Source organism: Platichthys flesus, chromosome 19 (genome assembly GCF_949316205.1).
Source record: "Platichthys flesus chromosome 19, fPlaFle2.1, whole genome shotgun sequence".
Taxonomy (NCBI): Eukaryota; Metazoa; Chordata; class Actinopteri; order Pleuronectiformes; family Pleuronectidae; genus Platichthys; species Platichthys flesus.
In genome coordinates this window covers 9073172-9091234 of record NC_084963.1, presented here as the reverse complement: position 1 = coordinate 9091234, position 18063 = coordinate 9073172, and the positions used below count along the sequence as shown (strand labels likewise).

General features: G+C 45.5%; 2 protein-coding genes across 2 annotated transcripts; one reads left to right on the top strand and one right to left on the bottom strand.

Moving 5' to 3' along the window:
• Positions 1-769: 769 nt before the first annotated feature.
• LOC133974601 (rhodopsin) lies at positions 770-1911 on the bottom strand. The gene has a single exon (XM_062412230.1). The coding sequence runs from the start codon at positions 1909-1911 to the stop codon at positions 808-810; it is 1104 nt and encodes a 367-aa protein (XP_062268214.1). The 3' UTR covers positions 770-807.
• Positions 1912-3224: 1313 nt separating this feature from the next.
• On the top strand, positions 3225-15192 carry zdhhc8a (zinc finger DHHC-type palmitoyltransferase 8a). Its single transcript, XM_062412228.1, has 10 exons — positions 3225-3662; positions 11147-11268; positions 11396-11553; positions 12135-12307; positions 12430-12532; positions 12661-12752; positions 12855-12978; positions 13082-13199; positions 13336-13442; positions 13557-15192. Exons 1-10 carry the CDS (start codon positions 3556-3558, stop codon positions 14835-14837), a joined length of 2385 nt encoding a protein of 794 aa, XP_062268212.1. The 5' UTR covers positions 3225-3555; the 3' UTR covers positions 14838-15192.
• The last annotated feature ends 2871 nt before the right edge of the window (positions 15193-18063 follow it).

Genomic DNA, 18063 nt, shown 5'->3' with positions numbered 1-18063 from the left:
GTGGAATAAATTTAGCGTTGGCACTGTTGTAATCCACAGTGAGAGCAGCAACATGACATTGCACCAGGCTCATAATCATCGTACCCTTTGTGCTTCATAAATTATAATGACCTTTATTTCACACTGACCCTCTCAATGTTTGGTTCAGGGGCTTTAATAGTGAACTCCTCCAAGGAGGTTCCGTTTGTTTGGGAATTAGCTGATTGCTCAAAAAAATACAGAACCGATATCAATGCAATTTTATGGAGGGATGGGACACGGCCAAAGCAAGAAGCCATTTCTTTTCCACAAAGATTTTATTTAATCTATGGCGGGTATAGCGAGGTTTCAGATGTACATGTTCGAAGGTCGTTATCAACCGCAACAGATTCAGATTTACGATTACAGACTAGAGAGTGAAGTTCTCGCGTAAGAGAAAACTGCATACCAGCTCACGGTCTGCCTGGACGGTAAAAACTTTATGAACTTTGGTTTAGTATGAAACTGTAGCAGGACACAGAAAAATATGGCACAAACTACATCATGTATGGAAAAAAGCCGTCCGAGGGTCGTTCTAGTTGAGAAGTTAAATACTGTGGAAAGGATAAAGACGACCATCTATTCTAAAATAACCCCAGATGACAATGTTTTCTGAGGATTAACAGATGATAGAAGAAAGCCCATTTCCAAGCTCTGACACGTTTAGTTTTCTTTTAGAACTTTGAGTGGATATCAGAGACGAACCGTAGAAGTTTTGAGAGCACTTTAATCATCGGATGAGGAGAAACATCACAGTGCGTTCATCGTGCAGAAGCCTGTCACACAGGTTTACCTTTTACATGAGCAACAAAGCTTCTTCACACCGTGCAGGAAGATATAGGGGATGATGCAGGTGTAGGAGGCTGCTATGTAGCTGGCCACCTCCACCACCATCGAGGACGTGTAGATGGTGTTGGTGATGCGCAGGAGCAGATGAGTCAGCCAGCAGACCAGGAACACGCTGGCAACCGCCACCACGCTCTTGGCTGCCCTCACCTGAGTGCCTGAGCTCGCAGCGGGCTTAGCCGGCTGGTTGGGCCTGGGAACATCCTTGTTCACAGGAGGGCTGTGGGAACTGTGGGAACTGGGACCAGGCGGTGCTCCATCTGGACAGGAAGTGGCAGGGACGCCGTTGTAAATGTTTACTGAATCCGAATCGTGTAGATCTTTTGAGGTTCCTGGTCCAGAGTCGGTTCCGTCACATCTCTCATCCTTTCGGTTTTCTGTACTCCTCTTTTCGTCTTTGGCGGCGTCAGAGTTATGACCCTGTATGCGTCGCCGGTTTTGAAGCAGAGTGATGACAATTCGGACGCTGGCAAATACCATCCCGGCCACAGGGAGAGCATTGGCCAGGGTCAGATAAAAGATCTCGTAGGTCTGCTGGGCGAGTGCACTAGGGAAGACCTCTACACAGTCATCATGGCTCCCGTTTGCTCCCTCGACTGCGACAAAGAAGAAATGTGGGATGCTGAAGATCATGGCCACCGTCCAGCTCCCGGCCAGCAGACTTCCCACCAGACACAGGCTGTCCAGCTGCACCGGCGCTCCTCCGCGTTTCAGGGACCCGACCAGCTTCTGGTACCAGTAGGCGCTGATGAAGAAGGTCGTGTAGATGCTGCTGGTTTGGGAGAGGTCGGCACAAAAAAGGAAAACGCTGCAGAAGGTTCCTCCGAGGAACCAGCGGCCGGCAAAATCTGCGATGGTGTCGGGCAGGTCCACCAGGTAGTTGGTGATGAGGTTGGACACGGCCAGGTTGATGAAAAGAAGCTCGTTGGTGCGGATGCTGGATTTCTGACCAGGCAGGGAGCGTATCGCCAGCCAGTTGTTTCCCAGGATCCCTGCTAGAAACATGAAAGCTCTGATGATGGACTCGATCAAGTGTTCTGCGTCCATGATATCACCCGCTTTCCCCAGCTCGCAATGTGGGATGCTTGGATCCTCTGACATTTATAGAGGAGGGTAAGAGGAAGCCCAACCCCGGTCCCAGTCATTGTCTTGTCATTTTCTTTTCCAGTGCAGCCTCAATTAGGTGATCCCACTGAGATGGAGCTGGTTTCTTCTCATCACAGCCCCAACAGCTGACCAAAGTGAGAGGCTTCATTCATTCTCCATTCAACAGCATTTGATTTTACATCTCGGCAGTAAACACAAACATCGTGATCGTCTTTCAGATCTAAGTCTTGTGGAAACTGGAGCGTATCTGACATCAGCAGAAGTTTTGGTGCTTCTTTCAGCAGTTTGATTTTTAAAAGTAATTGATAAGTGGATTTAGACCCAGATGCTGTGCAAACCTCCTGCAGGTGGTAAGTGGGCTAATAAAGCGTTGGTTTGTGATGAAGCAAAAGTGCATTTAAGAAAAAGAAAATGTCAACATGATGCTGCAGAATATTTTCTCCACAACCTTGCCACCTAATCTGTTCTTAGTAATATAACTGTGCAATAAATTATTTAGCTCATTAGAGGATCGGAGAGACCGGCCACAGTTGCAATAGGGGACAGAAGGGGGCAAATATAAACATAAACACAATGTGAAGTACAATTAGTTTTCTAAGTTGTAGTTTTATACAATAAATACTTAAAAGTTTAATGTGTTGCATATCCTTCCATTCTTCCTGTCTCAGACGATTGAATAGCATCTGTAACATCTGCACGTGACTCAAGGTAGTATAACGTATAAAGGAACAAACCTCCACCAATAACTGATATATATATATTGAAAAATAATACTATAATATATATTATCATAGTAATACTAGACACATTTTGAATTGATTGTGCTTATTGAGACAAAGTTTGTTGCAGTTAAATGTTTTTTTTTTACCACTCACATGCATATTGTGCATTAGTGACATGTCACGTGATCATCTGTGTGTGTTATTGACGGACAGATGTCAGTTGAATATATGAAAAGCTGGGTTGCTCTCATCCAAGCAGTCTTTAAGAAACAGTGAGAAACAGAAAATAAACCTCTCTTCTACTTAACAAGTGCAAAACACGTGACCAGATTGAAAAAAATATTACAGTTCATTAGACAGATAAAACAGATTCGATTTTTTCAGATTTGTGCACATTATTTAAAACCTCTTACTAACTTGGATCAATACTAATGGTGGAGGACCAAGCCTTTTTGAATCTATATATTTGAATGTAAATACGAACAGCGTGTGTTGTGTGGGGGCTCAGCAGGATCCCAGTCAGTCAGTGGAGCCCTGTGCTGGTGCCTCACGTCATTCCTGAGTCAAAGCTCCACCTTTGGGATAAACCAGAGGCGGCATCTGTGCGCTGCAGCCGCCCGGGACTCACAGGGACGAGCTGCGGGACCGCGCGCACACGGCTCCGGGCTTTTCTTTTGGCTCTTCAAATCCTCCCCTCCTCTACAGGACTATGGTTTTTCCTCTCCCGGCTCTCGGTGCTCTCTCTCGGCGACACTTCCCCGGTGTGTGTGCGGTGGCCCTCGTTGGAATGAGCCGGTGCTGCCGCTGCTGCTGCTGCTGGTGCCGCTGGTGGTGAGCGTGTGGAGGCAGAGGAGAGGTCAGGATGCCCGCCGGCGCCGCCGCCGACTCGCTGAAGCCCAGCGCCTTCATCCCGGTGTGCACGGCCGCCTGCCTCCTGGTCGGCTCCAGCTCCCTGTTCTTCGTCTTCACGTAAGTGGCGGGGGGAAAGGGAAAAGTTGATGTCGCTGCACTGTTGCTTGTTGTAGAATCCACAGCCAGCCATCGGGTCCTTGCAGACTCTCCATCACTCTCCCTCCATCAGCCTCCCTCCATGCAGATACAGGCTGTGCTTGGGATGTGTTGCATTTTACAGACTTCCATTTGTCTTTTGCATCATCTTCTATGAATTCAATAATACCCTAAAGTTGTATTCTCATTTTATAAATAGTTTTACTTCATCTCCCTTTGATCAATTTCAAGAAGTTGCACGTAAGAGCGGCCTTAAAGGGACAGTTCACCTCAAACTGAAAATTCTCATCTACTCACCACTATGCCGATGGCTGAGGGGATGAAGTGTCCACAAAATACTATGGGAGTTTCTGGGGTAAAACGTGTTGCAGCCAAATCCAATACAATTATTAAAACAGAAAAAAATATATAAAATGCCTCCATACTGCTCCAGTGTCTGTAAGAGCTGGCATCGAAACAATGTCATATACACAATGTTGTTAGCCTGGATGTCTGCTGTTGTCCTCTGGAGCCATGTTCTGGATCACAGCGGAGAATTAGGCTACACACGATGTGTAAATGACCTTGTTTCGAGTGAATTTTCATTTTTGGGTGAACTATCACTTTAAAACCTTTGGGCACCATTTCTTCTTCCTCCTCACCCACTGTTGAAGCCACCACAACTCACATCTGACCTGGTTGAGCCCTGCTCGGGCTGGTCCCAGTGCACTGCACCCTGAGGACTCGCACACACAGTCCCGGGGATAATCGGCGTGTACGAGCGCATCGCATTGACCTACATGTGTCACAAATTTAGCAGGAAATGAAATACACACTCTAAAAAAGGGTTTTTAAACTAGTTGCAAGATCTGAAAGAAATTGAGGTTACGATGGTACGTCCTGGTGAGGGGGTGTCCTTATTCTGACCTGTTCGTGGGGTTAATAAGTAAATACAACTACTTGTAATGCCTCGGAATCCAATTTAAACGATGAATATAGGTTTGTTTGATTGATTTATATACATCATTTTAAAGCCTTTACTTAAGAGCTGTAAAGAGATGGGGGGGGGGGGGGGGGGGACAAGCCATCCAGTGTCAGATATTATAGCAGCCTAATTTCTTCATGAAAACCCCCAACTATGGACTTACCGATTGAAGGCTCCCACCTCATCAGCTCTATTCCAGTCTGCTGACCCTTGACCCCGGCAGCCATATCTGTCCTAGTTTCTCCCCGTATCCTCCAGCCGTGCACCGTTTGCACTGGAACCTGACACCAGATTGGGACTATGGGATTAGGATCCTCTGGCTGATGCCATGTGATCCCCCCCATCTGCATGGGAAATGTACCATCAGCGGATATTTAACGTAACCTCCTTGGAGTGACTTTCACAGTGAAGCACACATTGATCTAATCGTTTTAGATGCTGGTGTGGAGTTTATATATCTAGCTCAGATTAAAGTTACTATATTAACACGTTTTATGACTGTTAGAGTTTCTCTTATGTCTACATGTGCTTGTGGGAAGCTGATGTATGAACATATGCATCATGAATTATACATATGTTATATATATATATATATATATATATATGCATATGTTATATTGCTTCATGAATTCTACATATATTCAATCTAGTAGCTTTTTTTTTAACCTTAACATGACGATGTATCAGGATAAAATCCATTTGACTACCTGCTGCAGTGGTGAAAAGGGGGTTAGCAATCAGAGAAATTCCCACAGGCCGGAAAAAAGGTTGACCAATCTCGATGAACTCCTCCTACACTCTGTATCAAATCAATGGCCTGCTGACGCGATGCATTGAAGAGAGATGACTTGATTGGAGCCGCAGTGCTAAACCAGCAAAATCAGGACGCTGCGCCTGATTGAAGGAACGATTCTGCGTTTTACGGGACGAGGGGTTGCTGGAATATGTCCGACCTCGTGGCTCTAAATGCACCTGGACCATTGTCCATTGATCTTTAAATAGTATATCTGAAAACCTCCCTGTCAAACCTCCAAGCAGTAGAATACTTTTCTCCAACATCCACAGGTTAACTTGTCTTGAATGTTCCTCAAACACACAACCCCTTTTAAGTTGGAAATGTTTCCTTCCAGAGGAAACTCTGTGACTGGTCGGCCGCCTGAGAATAAAACCCGTTTTCTGATACGAGTAATAATTAGTTTGATATCCTGCCGCTCTGCCAAGCCAGCAGCTGCAGCTGGAACGACCCCCTCCGCCCCCCCACCACCACCACCATGACCACCACCACGTGCATCGGCAAGAGATGGACAGGTGCCACGCTCGGCCACGTTCAGCCCCGCCTCGGTAACACTGAGTCAAGAGGACACCACTTGTCATCTGCCATAACATCACCCTCGCCTCCGCCCCGCTCGCTGTGAATCACTGGGAACACGCAGGGGTTGGAGGACGCCACCCAATGAGGCCCCTGCATACTCACGTGCATGCTGCTGCTGCTGTGTCAATATTAATGCTCCGAAAAGTGCACGTCTTCGTTTTTTTTTTTGTTGGTCTTTTTATATTCATGAACACTTTGATCCTTTATTTTTAACAAGGCCTCCTCTGCAGATTAAGTAAACCAGGGATTCTAAACCCTGAAGCCACATTTTATATTCAAAGTCTGAGCTTCTTTCATCTGGTAATGCAGTCATCAGTATTTGTGCATGTGGGCCCCGAGTGTGGGCATTAGCAGTGCGAGCGAGCACGTTTCCATTTCTGTTTCTGCTGCAGGTCGGGGAGAGTCAGAGAATGACCTTTAGAGCGGCGGAGGCTCTTTTGTCTTCCGCTGCCTGCGAAAATTCATCAGTTACCGGCTTCCTGCTTTTGTTCCCCCGACCGTGAACTTCTGTTTGGGTTGGTGCTTAAGATTTTTCGTGCATTGTTAAACTCAGACGCCCACACATACCACAGACTTCCGAGCCAGCACGAAATTTGTCCCTTGCTAATTCATATTTACTCAGGGAATCTTGCTTTTCTACCTAAGATACTGTGTGTTTAGAGGAATGGGATATAGAGATATTTACTGGAAATGAAATGTGCTCGCTTATGCTGCTCTCTAATCCTTATTGTGCGCTGGTGAATTTTAAGAGCATATTCCTCCACCGAGGCCCAGCAGTCCTCTATGAAAGCACATTTAAATTTACCAGATCCAGATTCTTATTTGGATCTGCAGCCAAATTCCAAACGCTCATAAATATCAGTCTCTTAAATAAGCTGGAGTCCATATCTATGAATTATTCTCTAAGAAGTCTTGTTATGTTAAAGATAGAGAAAAATTTGCCCCCTGACCCAGATCTGCAATTAAATCAAATGGGTCCTTCCTTTGGTCAGACCCCACCCATGAACAATACATCCTGGAAAGTGGTTTGCTAATTTTTGCAGAACACAAACAAACAGAGGAAAACATAAACCTCCTGAGGTAATTGTGGGAGTAGAAGCACAGATACTGTCATGTGAAGCAGTTTGAGCTGAACAAACTGTGTATTCACAAAACTAACATTTGAAATGTACAAACAATGTATATTTTCCAAAAATGTAAATAACTAGTTTAAATCTTAAATTCCTTGTCCTGCATGCATTGAAACATAATGTCCAGTTGAGGGCTAATCCCATTAATGAATTACCTCACCACACCTCTGTGGTTTTTGCTCGCTGACAGTTGAGCACATGTGCAGATGTCCTGTTCACCCAGTGGCTGTTCACTCACCACCAGTGTTTTCTGTGCTAATGTTGTGTCTAGAAATCGGACACATCACATGACAGTGATGTCACTTATGTAGCTGTGAGAATATTTCACTCGCACACACACACGGAAAGTGGAGCCCTGGCTTCCAGCCAGTAGTGAACTTGCTGCTTGAGCGACTGTGCGTTGTGTCTGCTGTGCCACTGACCCACTGTGGGACAGCAGAGTGCAGATTGGAGAGAGAGCAGCTTACTGCTGTGTGTGATTTAATACAGCTCTGCTCGGCCTGTTTCATTAGGTGGAAGCTTGTCCTGCCACGCTGCAGCGTAATGAACTGTCTCTGCCTGCACTCCAGATGGTCTCAGGCCAGTGAGGGTGACTCCCCATCCTCTATCTATCTGTCATTCTATCGTTCTATCGTTCTATCTATCCATCTATCCATCTATCCATCTATCCATCTCTCTATCTTTCCATCTGTCTATCTATCTAAGTCTCTATTTCTCCCACCATTTCTATCCATCTCTCATCTATCTCTCTATCTATCTTCTTTTCAATCTATCTATCTATCATGCATCTATCTATCTATCTCTCCATCTCTCCATGTCTCCATGTCTCCATCTCGCCATCTCTCCATTTCTCTATCTCTCTATCTATCTCTCCATCCATCTATCTCTCTGTCTATCTACTTCTCTCTCTCTCTCTCTCTCTCTCTCTCTCTCTCTCTCTCTCTGTCTCTCTCTCTCTCTCTCTCTCTAACATCCAATAATTTTGCATCAAATTTATTGATGAAAATCCCGTTGTTTCTCTCTCTCTCTCACTGTCGTGTGGTTCTCCTCTATGTCTTAGTATAATGAGAAGAGTATTTTTAACTGACCACCTCCAGGAGTTGAATGCGAGTGATCAGCTGTGACAGTTTAAGCACATGTCAAACACGACCATATCTAGTGAGAAGAATGGGGACACAAATCCTGAATAGGAGCCCTCAAGCAGAGAGGAGGGGGGGGGGGGGGAATCACGTTATGGTCCTTAATCTTTTTGTCACACATTCACGGCCTCTTAAAGGTTCTTATAATTTCATTGTGTCCAAGTTGTTGGGAGAAACTCTCGTACTGTTTCCAATTTTCTCCTCAACCCGCTGATCAGAGGGAGGCGTCGTGTGTTTTACGAGGGGGAGTGTTCAGCCGTTGCAGATGACCGGCGGCGAATCGATTGGATTTATCTCAGAATAAAACAGTGGCGTGCCGTGTTGCAGTGCACGGCGAGCCTCGGCTGCACGCTCTGTGTGTTTTCGCATCCAATGTGAGGAGTCCACAATGCCATCGGAGACGGGGCAGAGATGGTCTGTAATCCAGAGTTCATAATCCAAGGATTACTGGGTTTGCAGCTGGCACGGCATCAGCAGGCGTGCCTCTCTGGAGTGGGGTGGTGGCACCCCTCCCCCCCGCGGCCTAAAATCTCCCAGAGGGTTTTCCAGATTGGAGCTGATGTGGGATGAAGTGCATAACAGAGGCGGAGGCGTCTTGATTTGGTTTTCATCAAATTTGGTGTCTAATCACTTCTCGTGTGTCTTCATGGTTTGACGATGTTTCATCTGTGAAACATCGACAAACGTGCAAATCTGCATTTAAGGCCTCTGACACACAGAACACGTGATGTTTGATTATCCATTTTCCACCTGTGATAATAACAACTCACCAAACGTAACATTTGGTCGTTCACGTAGGAAAATTCCGATACAGTGAATATGTAGGTTAAACATGTGATGTTCAATCAAACACTGTTAATATAATCCAGTGAATCTTTTCCTCTCTGACTGCCACTGTAACCTGATTACACTGCCCCTCCCTCTAATCTCACACAGGAGAGATATAATCATACTCCCATTGAGTATAATTCATCACACACACACACACACACACACACACACACACACAAGGAAGACTGGAGCAGATAAGTGATGGTTCTCTAAGCTTTTACGGGATACAGAAGTTTGAACTGCTTCAAATCCTGACAGGAAGCAAAGATCGATACTGCATCAGTCATGTAACATTTTCTTTAACCGGTCAACTCCATTGTGGCAATTTCACTGATTATTATAGTCCTGCTCAAACCTTATTATTTGTATTTGTACATGAATCGTACGTGACATTTCTGGGCCAAAGTAAGCCGATAAATTCTCCCGGTTGATACTGTGTATTGGTATCTATGGTTTTATTATCATGCTATAATAAGTGATTGCATTAGAGAAACAAAAAACAAGGTCTGAGATGATTTAGAAACTGTGTCACCAACTTGCAGGAATTTACCCACCAGAGAGAAGGGAGACGTCCTTCAACATGGAAAATGTCCCAGTCACAATCCTTTAAAAACACTAAAATCCACAATACAGTTAATGTTATGTGCTTTTTGTGAGACTGAATTTACTTTCGCCTGAAATATACAAATCTCCTTAATAGTATCGGCCTAAAAACAGCATCATTCAAACTATAAATATTGATCACTCTATCAAAGGCTTTTTATTCGACATAACACAACAGTAATGTGTGACCACTGAACTAATGAGATCATATATAATCAATTTATAAAAATGAAGTTGAAAATGAATCCAATTAAAAAAAGTTATATATCGTTGCTCAGACACATATTCAAGTATCTAAACATATAAAATACACGTAATAATCATCGCATAATCTTTTTAATAACTGAACAAGAAATGTAAATATTTGCAGGTCCAAGGTTCTTGAATGTGATACTTTGCAGATTTTGTCTGTTTTATTTTGAAAATCTTAAGGTTTTTTAATTGTTAATTTGATAAAACACGATCTCAGGAACATGTGAAGGACATTTTCCACAGTTTTCTGACTGAATTCATAATCCATTGAATATTTAACAGATTAATGAACACTGAAACTACTCGTCCTTCAGGTGTCCTGCCCGGCTTCAGTGGGCAGGACACAGATACACTGAGTGTCTCCCTGCTGCTGCTGCAGAAACATTCAGCCAGGAGAAACCAGTCAAATAATCCCTTGTTGTGGGCACTGGTGAACACACACTAATACATGCTTATCCCTCACTGTAAACAATTACTTTTGGGATTCACCGCTCCCATCAGAATAAATGGGATGTAGATTATCCCTTAAAATCTCTGTTGTGGCACTGATTTGTGTTAACATTAACCTCTAAGGGATGGATACTTGCGAGGCTCAGAGACGCTGTTGAATCATTGTGAACTCTGCTTCGGATGAAAGTTTTTTTACTGCTGTACTATCCAGACTATAGTATATTCATATTTATATATTTTTATATATTTATCTTGCTCATACTTCTTATATCATACAATACCTGTTAATACTGTACTATTCCAAATATATTTCTTACTGCTCATAGGTATTATATCATACAATACCTGTTAATACTGTAATATTCCATATATATTTCTTTCTGTACATATCTATTTATTTACATTCCACTTTAAATATGCACAATACTCTGCACTTTACTGCCTTTTTTTGCACAAGTACTTGTACTGTGCAATGACAATACAGTTGAATTTAATCTAATCTAATCTAAAGTGCAGGAAACAGTTTTCCCATGTTTTCATTCTTTAATTTTTGCATGTGTGTGTGTGTGTGTGTGTGTGTGTGTGTGTGTGTGTGTGTGTGTGTGTGTGTGTGTGTGTGTGTGTGTGTGTGTGTGTGTGTGTGTGTGTGTGTGTGTGTGTGTGTGTGTGTGTGTGTGTGTGTGTGTGTGTGTGTGTGTGTTCAGATGCCCGTGGTTGGCTGTCGCCGTCAGCCCCGCTGTGCCGCCATGCTGCGCCATCCTCTTCCTCTTTGTGCTGGCCAACTTCACCATGGCAACCTTCATGGATGCTGGTGTCCTCCCAATGGGTCAGTAACCGAAGTGACATTATGCCTACAGCGGGGAAATATAACTACACATGACAAATTCAAACAAAGAGCAGAAGCCCACAGTTTGTGGACGTTGAACCTGACGTCTCCACACTCTGTTCCCCAGCTAACGAGGACGAGGACAAGGACGACGAGTTCCGCGCCCCGCTGTACAAGAACGTGGACGTGAGGGGCGTCCAGGTGCGGATGAAGTGGTGCGCCTCGTGCCACTTCTACAGACCTCCCCGCTGCTCGCACTGCAGCGTCTGCGACCACTGTGTGGAGGTGAGTGTGTGTGGAGAGATTTAAAGAAGCGAGGGGGAAGTGACAGGAGTTTTTTTTTTATTAAGTCGCACAGGACGCAGGGGGAGGGTGCTGACAAACATGGGGAGGGATTTAAACGAGAGAAACGAGTGGCGACGGTGATAAAAGATGAGGCATGGGAGGGAAGATCAGGGAGAAATGTGGCAGAGTGTGCGTGAGCTAGTGTGTGTGCGCGTGTGTGTGTGCGTGTGTGTGTGTGTGGACAGTCAATAAAGGGGGATTTCTGCAGTGAATGATGGACAGAGTGTGATGGAGGGGGAGAGAGTTCTCATTAATCAGGTTAATCCTTCTCTCCGATCCTTTGTAGTCGCTGCGGAAAATGCAATTTGAAAATCAGCTCAGGCAAACCTCTGTTAAACGAAATGTATTTAGAAAGCACAGGGGATATTCCAACGAACTCCCGAGCCAGCGATGAATCTGTGCAGCAAAACTGTTTCATTTATGAGTGAGTTATGTTTTATTTCCGGCTCTGGCTAATTACCTTTTTTTATTTTTATATTTTATCCCCCCCCCCCCCCCCCCCCCTCACCAACTCCTCCCAGGACTTTGATCATCACTGTCCCTGGGTGAACAACTGCATCGGGAGACGCAACTACCGCTACTTCTTCCTGTTTCTGTTGTCGCTGACAGTTCACATGATCTGCATCTTCACCTTTGGCCTCATATACGTCCTGCAACACATGGAGGAGTTATGGAAGCTGCACTGCACTGTCACGTATCCTTACTCACAGTATGGGCCTGTGTGTGTGTGTGTTTGTGTGCCTGTGTGTGTGTGTGTGCGCCTCCATATGTCAATGGTGAATAACACAAAGCAGTCTTCCTGATCTGTATCTCCAGTTTGGTCGTGATCAGTATATCAGGGCTGTTTCTGATCCCGGTCCTGGGTCTCTCCGGATTCCACCTGTACCTGGTTTCCAGAGGACGCACCACAAACGAACAAGTCCGTTTTTTACTATTAAGATTGTAAATTATATCAATAAAGTAGATATTTTGGACTGAACACTGAATACATTTTCATGGGCCGTAATAAAACTAACAGGTACATTTGACCTCTTAATGATCCCGCAGGTAACTGGGAAGTTTCAAGGTGGAGTAAATCCCTTCACCCGAGGTTGCTGTAACAACCTGGAGTATATGGTTTGCAGTCCTATCTCTCCAAAGTGAGGGCCATATTTTGATTTCTACATAATCTTCAGCGCTATATGAAACCATGAGGAACATGGTCTGACGCTCGGCTGTCTCTTTCCGCCCCCTGACACCAGGTACACAGCACGGCCTCGCATGAAAACAGTCGTCCACGTTCAGCCTCCGTTCCTGAGGCCGGGGGTCAACAGGCAGATGCCAGTGAAAGTCAGAGACAATGGGATACACAGTCTCCAAAATAAAGTATGGCTTGATCGTTTATATTTTCTCAGGCGTCATGTAAACTGATTTGTACCAGGACACAATGAGAGCTGTCCTGATTCCTCTGTTGTTTGTGTCCCGTCAGAAAACCTCAGAAGAAGCTGTTGAGCTATCAGACATCCAGCCCCAAGCATCAGGTCCACCACCGCTGCCCCCGAAACCAGAGCACGGCCTCCTGAAGAGCCAGCCAACCGCCATGGACGGTACAGTAGAACCTTAGCCTTATCTTCAAAATGTCTTCTTTATTGTGTCATTGCTGGATTGTTTTCGTGGATTTAAAAAAATAAATGTGTTGATTGCCTGTAATTAATCCCAATGTGACTTCTTTTGCCGATATAGGACATCACACCAAAACCATCATTCCTGTATCCATTCCCACAATCCCACAGCTACGGCCAGTCCTGGAGGCCATATCCAGAGGATCATCTCCCATTCCACCAGAGCAGGTGCTTCTCAGTCTGATATCACCTTGTGCGATTGTAGGATTCTTAATATACAGTTCATGGACTTTGATCCATATCTGACACATGTTGTTATCTGCTTCTTATTGTGTTGTTTAGCTGATGAAGACATCAGAGCAGCAGGAGAACAGCAGAAGTCCGGACCTCCGCTCTGCGTCCAGGGAAAGCCCAAGAGGCAGCCAAAGGGGGGGCGTCCCTGTCCACACCAGCGCCGCCTCCAGCTCGCTGCAGCTCAACTCGCTGACACTCAACTCCCGCTCTCTCACTCTCAGGCACAGCAGCCGCCACGGTGGCAAATCCCATCTACCTGACGGCTTGGGATCCAATCCTCCGCTGGGCCTCATCTCCTCCTCCAGCCTGCTGTCCGGCCACAGCAGCAGCAGCAACAGCAGCCTCTCCTATGATAACGTCATCAGCCCGGCGGACCCTCAGTTCCCGGCTCAGAGAGGGGCCCCTCCGGTTGGCTACCACGCTCACTTCATGACCCTGGGCGCAGACGGGACTGTGGTGCAGCGGCACTCTCCTCACGCCTACAGCCCCGTGTTTATGGGCGTCAACAGACAGTCTCCTCAGCCCCGAGACCCCTCACCTTCTCTGCAGGGTCTCGCCTCTCGGGACGCCTCCCCCTCCTTCCAGGGTTTCATACAGAGAGACCCCTCCCCTGGTTTTCAAGGGCTGATGCCAAGAGACCTTGCCTCCCAAAGCGTATCATCGCGAGACGTCCCCCCTCCAGGTCTGGCCATGCGAGATTTGACCTCTCACAGTCTTCGCGACAGCCTCCGTGACCTCGGCCCACAGGGCATGACACCTCAGAAGTCGGCTGCGCGCTATGACAGCTTCTCAAAAAGCATGATGGCGTCTATCCACGAGAGGCGGGAGATGGACGAGAGGGACAGGATGCTGCGCCTCCAAGCCAGATCTCAGGCGCTCTACGGCCAGGACATGGGGGTCTATGACATCCCCAGCCGGCGGAGTCTGCCACCTGAAAACATCCGGCCTCCAGGCTCCCGGGGGCCGACTCCTCCCGCTTACGGCTCCAGGGAGTTCCTGATGAGCACGGGCATTCTTGGCTACGGCATGAGGACCTCACCCCTCTCCAGCTCCTCCACGTCGTCTCTGACTCGAGGCCCCAAAACCTCCAGCTCTCCTCTGCAGAGCAGCAGCAGCAGCAGCCTGCAGAGCAAAGGCCGGTCGTCCTCTCCGGCCTACTGCCCCCATGACAGACAGACGCAAGGCCTCCCCTCCTCGACCGCCACCCTGCCCCGTCTACCCTCCTCCTCCGCCACCTCCTCCTACGCCTCGTATGCCACCGCAAAACGATCCTCGCTCACGTACTCCTCGGAGGGGAAGGACTCGGTCACCCTGGGAGCCCTGAAATAATAAAAAGAAACATGTGAATGAATCATCTATGCAGTCTCAGTGTTCACAGCTCCAGAATACTTTGTAAATAAGAGGCCAAGTGAGACGTTACTGTGTGGGAGGGCGTGTGAGAAGCAAGTGCACGGTGAAGGATAAACTTAGACTTGTAAGTTTGACCAAATGTGAAACATGGTGAATCTCAGGATAGTTGTGCCTCCTCTTACAAACAGAGCGAGCTCTATAAACCTCGGCAGCGGCAGAAGAGCTGTGCGAAGAATACAGATGAGCCTCATCTGTTTGTATGTGTTTTGATATCGCTTTTGTGAAATAATATAATACCACTTTATCAAATTGTCTCCTCCCCCCAAAAAACCTTATTTATTAGACTTTTGTAGTTGTTTATATGAATAAACCTATTTTGTAATTTTCATACCTGTTTTCATCTGTGTTTTCCTCTGTGTGTTTCTGTGTCTGTCAATTATTTTGAAAGATCACGCAAAAACTACTGGACGATTCTCAGGAAACTTAGATTATAATTTATGATTTAACATTGTGGGAAATTGGGTGTTTTTCAACATTTACGTTTATTTCTCCCAGCATAATTCATGGATCTCAATGAAAACAATCAGGCCTGTTTAGGGGATTGGTATGAGTGTCTGTAGTTCAGTGCAGATCCAAATCAAAATCCAGATCTACTGAATTAGAATGTGGTTTCATGAGGGGACTCGTCGGATGAGAGCACTAGATGAGTCCCCTTCTAGTTTCCTGATGTAAATGGCCGTCAATGAAAGCATCCACTCACAGCCGCCTAGGTGTAAATGACATATAACGTGTAAACAAGCTTAAACACATTGAAAGCACCTTCTGATCCGAGCTGCAAAAGACATGACACGTGCACTAAATGTTTTCTCCACTCACGACTCTCGTAAACAGATGCTTTATGGTGATAGAGACAGAATGTGTTTTACCATCCCTTCATTCATTTCCCCTTTAAAAACGCGCCGCATGCAATGAATGCACACATTTGCAGAGCAGTGGCAGCTGGGAAGAGGGAAATGATGGCTGTGGGTGTGATGGAGAGTTTAGTGGAATGCAGCCTTGCGGGGGGGGGGGGGGGGGGGGGGGGGGGGGGGGGGGGGGGGAATGATTTACCCTCTCCGCAGTGTCAGTGTCCATGTTGGATTTGTGTGTGGCACCCTCTAGTGAGGAGTGTGAGAAGTTGATGTGAGGCTGGTGAGGCCTTGACATCAATGTCAAGGGACAAAAGTGATGGAAAAGACCAGAGGAGGCTCTGAAGTGGGTTCTATATCTGAAAAGTTGTATTTTTACAAACACTCCATGTATTCCACGTTTGAAATACCGTTTAATAGTAAGGGGCCGCATGATAGGGCAGAATTGAGCACAGCAACAAGGATACACTTGGTGGTTGGTGCATAATATGTGCGATATGATTGGGTTAGCACGGTGATGCAGTTGTTGCATGTTGCATCCGGGTTATTTTTTGGATGTGAGAGTTAATGGTTGTTTGTCCCTGTGATACACTGGTGACCAGTACCACGCCTCTTGCCTAAAGTCAGCTGGGATTGCTGGGACTCTCGGGACATAAGTCATTCAGAAATATTTCTAACAAGAAATTATTAGTCTGAATCTTGATGAACCACTTATGCTTTTCTTTGGATGTTACCGTCGAATACAGGATTTGTATCTGAGGTGCAGAACTTTTCATGTGTGTTGTTATCGTTACGTTTGACCTTATAAAAGGTAGAAGTGCAGCCTTCACGACTGCGTTCTAAACCCAGACTGATTTAAAGTATTTGATGGAAATTTACTAAGTAGCTGAAAACTGACGGATCTCATACCAGTGCGGTAAGTACAGCGACGGGACGTAAGAACCCTTCACTCACTCCAGCTTATAGGCCAGAGACCTGACAACAGAAATACGATGTGGAGCATGAACACAAACAGCTTCTCTGTGTTAAATGTGAACAACTTTGTTCAGGAGTCATCTGAGCTGTTGTTCTTGTCAAAAGTGTCACAGATTATATTATTATCTTTCCACTGAAGACGACAGTGATTCAGAGGAAGGCGACGGAGCCTTTGAAACTTAATAAGGACCTAAGATTACATTTCTTCATTTGACTTTTAATCAATTTTTACAGAGAAATTGATTTAGCAATTACCAATAACCACAAACCACATCAATAGTAGCCAATGCTAGTTGTCATCACTGCTTCAGTTTACACACACGGCCCAACTCACAACCATAACCCATAAAAGATGTAGTGAGAGGAATCTGATCCATTTGAACTTGAATTTAAAACAATCCTATTTAGTAAATGATGCATCACACTTCTCCTGAAACTCAAAAGCCAACATGAGAACTGAAATGTTTCAACACAAAATCACATCACCCTCCTCGGCCATTTTCACCCCTAATCTGGACATTATTGGATTCAAAAACATGTTTTTCTCTCAGCCTCTGCATTTGTTCACACTTTCCTCCAGAATGAAGAAATCTTCAAAGCGTTGTCCTGCTGTTTTCCGCGGGTAAAAGAATCTGTACTGCTGTTTGTTGAATTTGCCCGACGATGTTGTGATCACAGAGTAATGATTCAATCTCAGCGGTGCAGCGGCTTGAGTTGGTCGCTATCTCACATCTGTTCTGTCTGAGAACAGAAACAGAAAAAAAGATGTGACTGAGAAAAACTGTATAGTGAACGTGGATTTGGAGCAGAGGGGGATGTAATGTTGGAGAACGAGGTAATCTCAGTGTTGTTTTGTCGACTTTTCCTACTGCAGGACATGCATTAGGATCATCTGATGATTTATATTCCATTACTCTTCCCTCTCTGTTGTTTTTATTTTTCTTCCCCCTAGTCTCCTTCTCTTCCATCCTAGTTTTTCTAACTGGGGTAAAATGATAATGATGGTAGAGACAAGGCTGCTGTGCAAAGAGGGATTGCAGGTTGTTGAGCAATATCCAAAGTATTCTGTGCATATATCCTGGTGTCTGAGATGCCCCCCTCCCCCACCCACCACCACCACCACCACTGAACATCATGCATTTTTAACAATGTGTCCTCGTGACAAATACGTCTCAGAGGAGACATCTGTCCTCTAAGCTGCAAGTTTGATGATATGACACCTTGAACCGCTGATTGATTAATTTGCCTTGTGAACATTAAATATTAGCTAAAGAGGAAAAACGTACTGTAATCATCGAAAATGTTAAGTCATATTCAGTCAA

Excerpts from the sequence above, each read along its gene's own strand:
- LOC133974601 (XM_062412230.1), bottom strand. The coding sequence starts at position 1,911 with ATGGACGCAGAACACTTGATCGAGTCCATCATCAGAGCTTTCATGTTT.
- zdhhc8a (XM_062412228.1), top strand. The coding sequence starts at position 3,556 with ATGCCCGCCGGCGCCGCCGCCGACTCGCTGAAGCCCAGCGCCTTCATC. Across the intron at positions 3,663-11,146 it reads TCCCTGTTCTTCGTCTTCAC|ATGCCCGTGGTTGGCTGTCG; the intron begins GTAAGTGGCGGG and ends GTGTGTGTTCAG. Across the intron at positions 11,269-11,395 it reads TGCTGGTGTCCTCCCAATGG|CTAACGAGGACGAGGACAAG; the intron begins GTCAGTAACCGA and ends TCTGTTCCCCAG.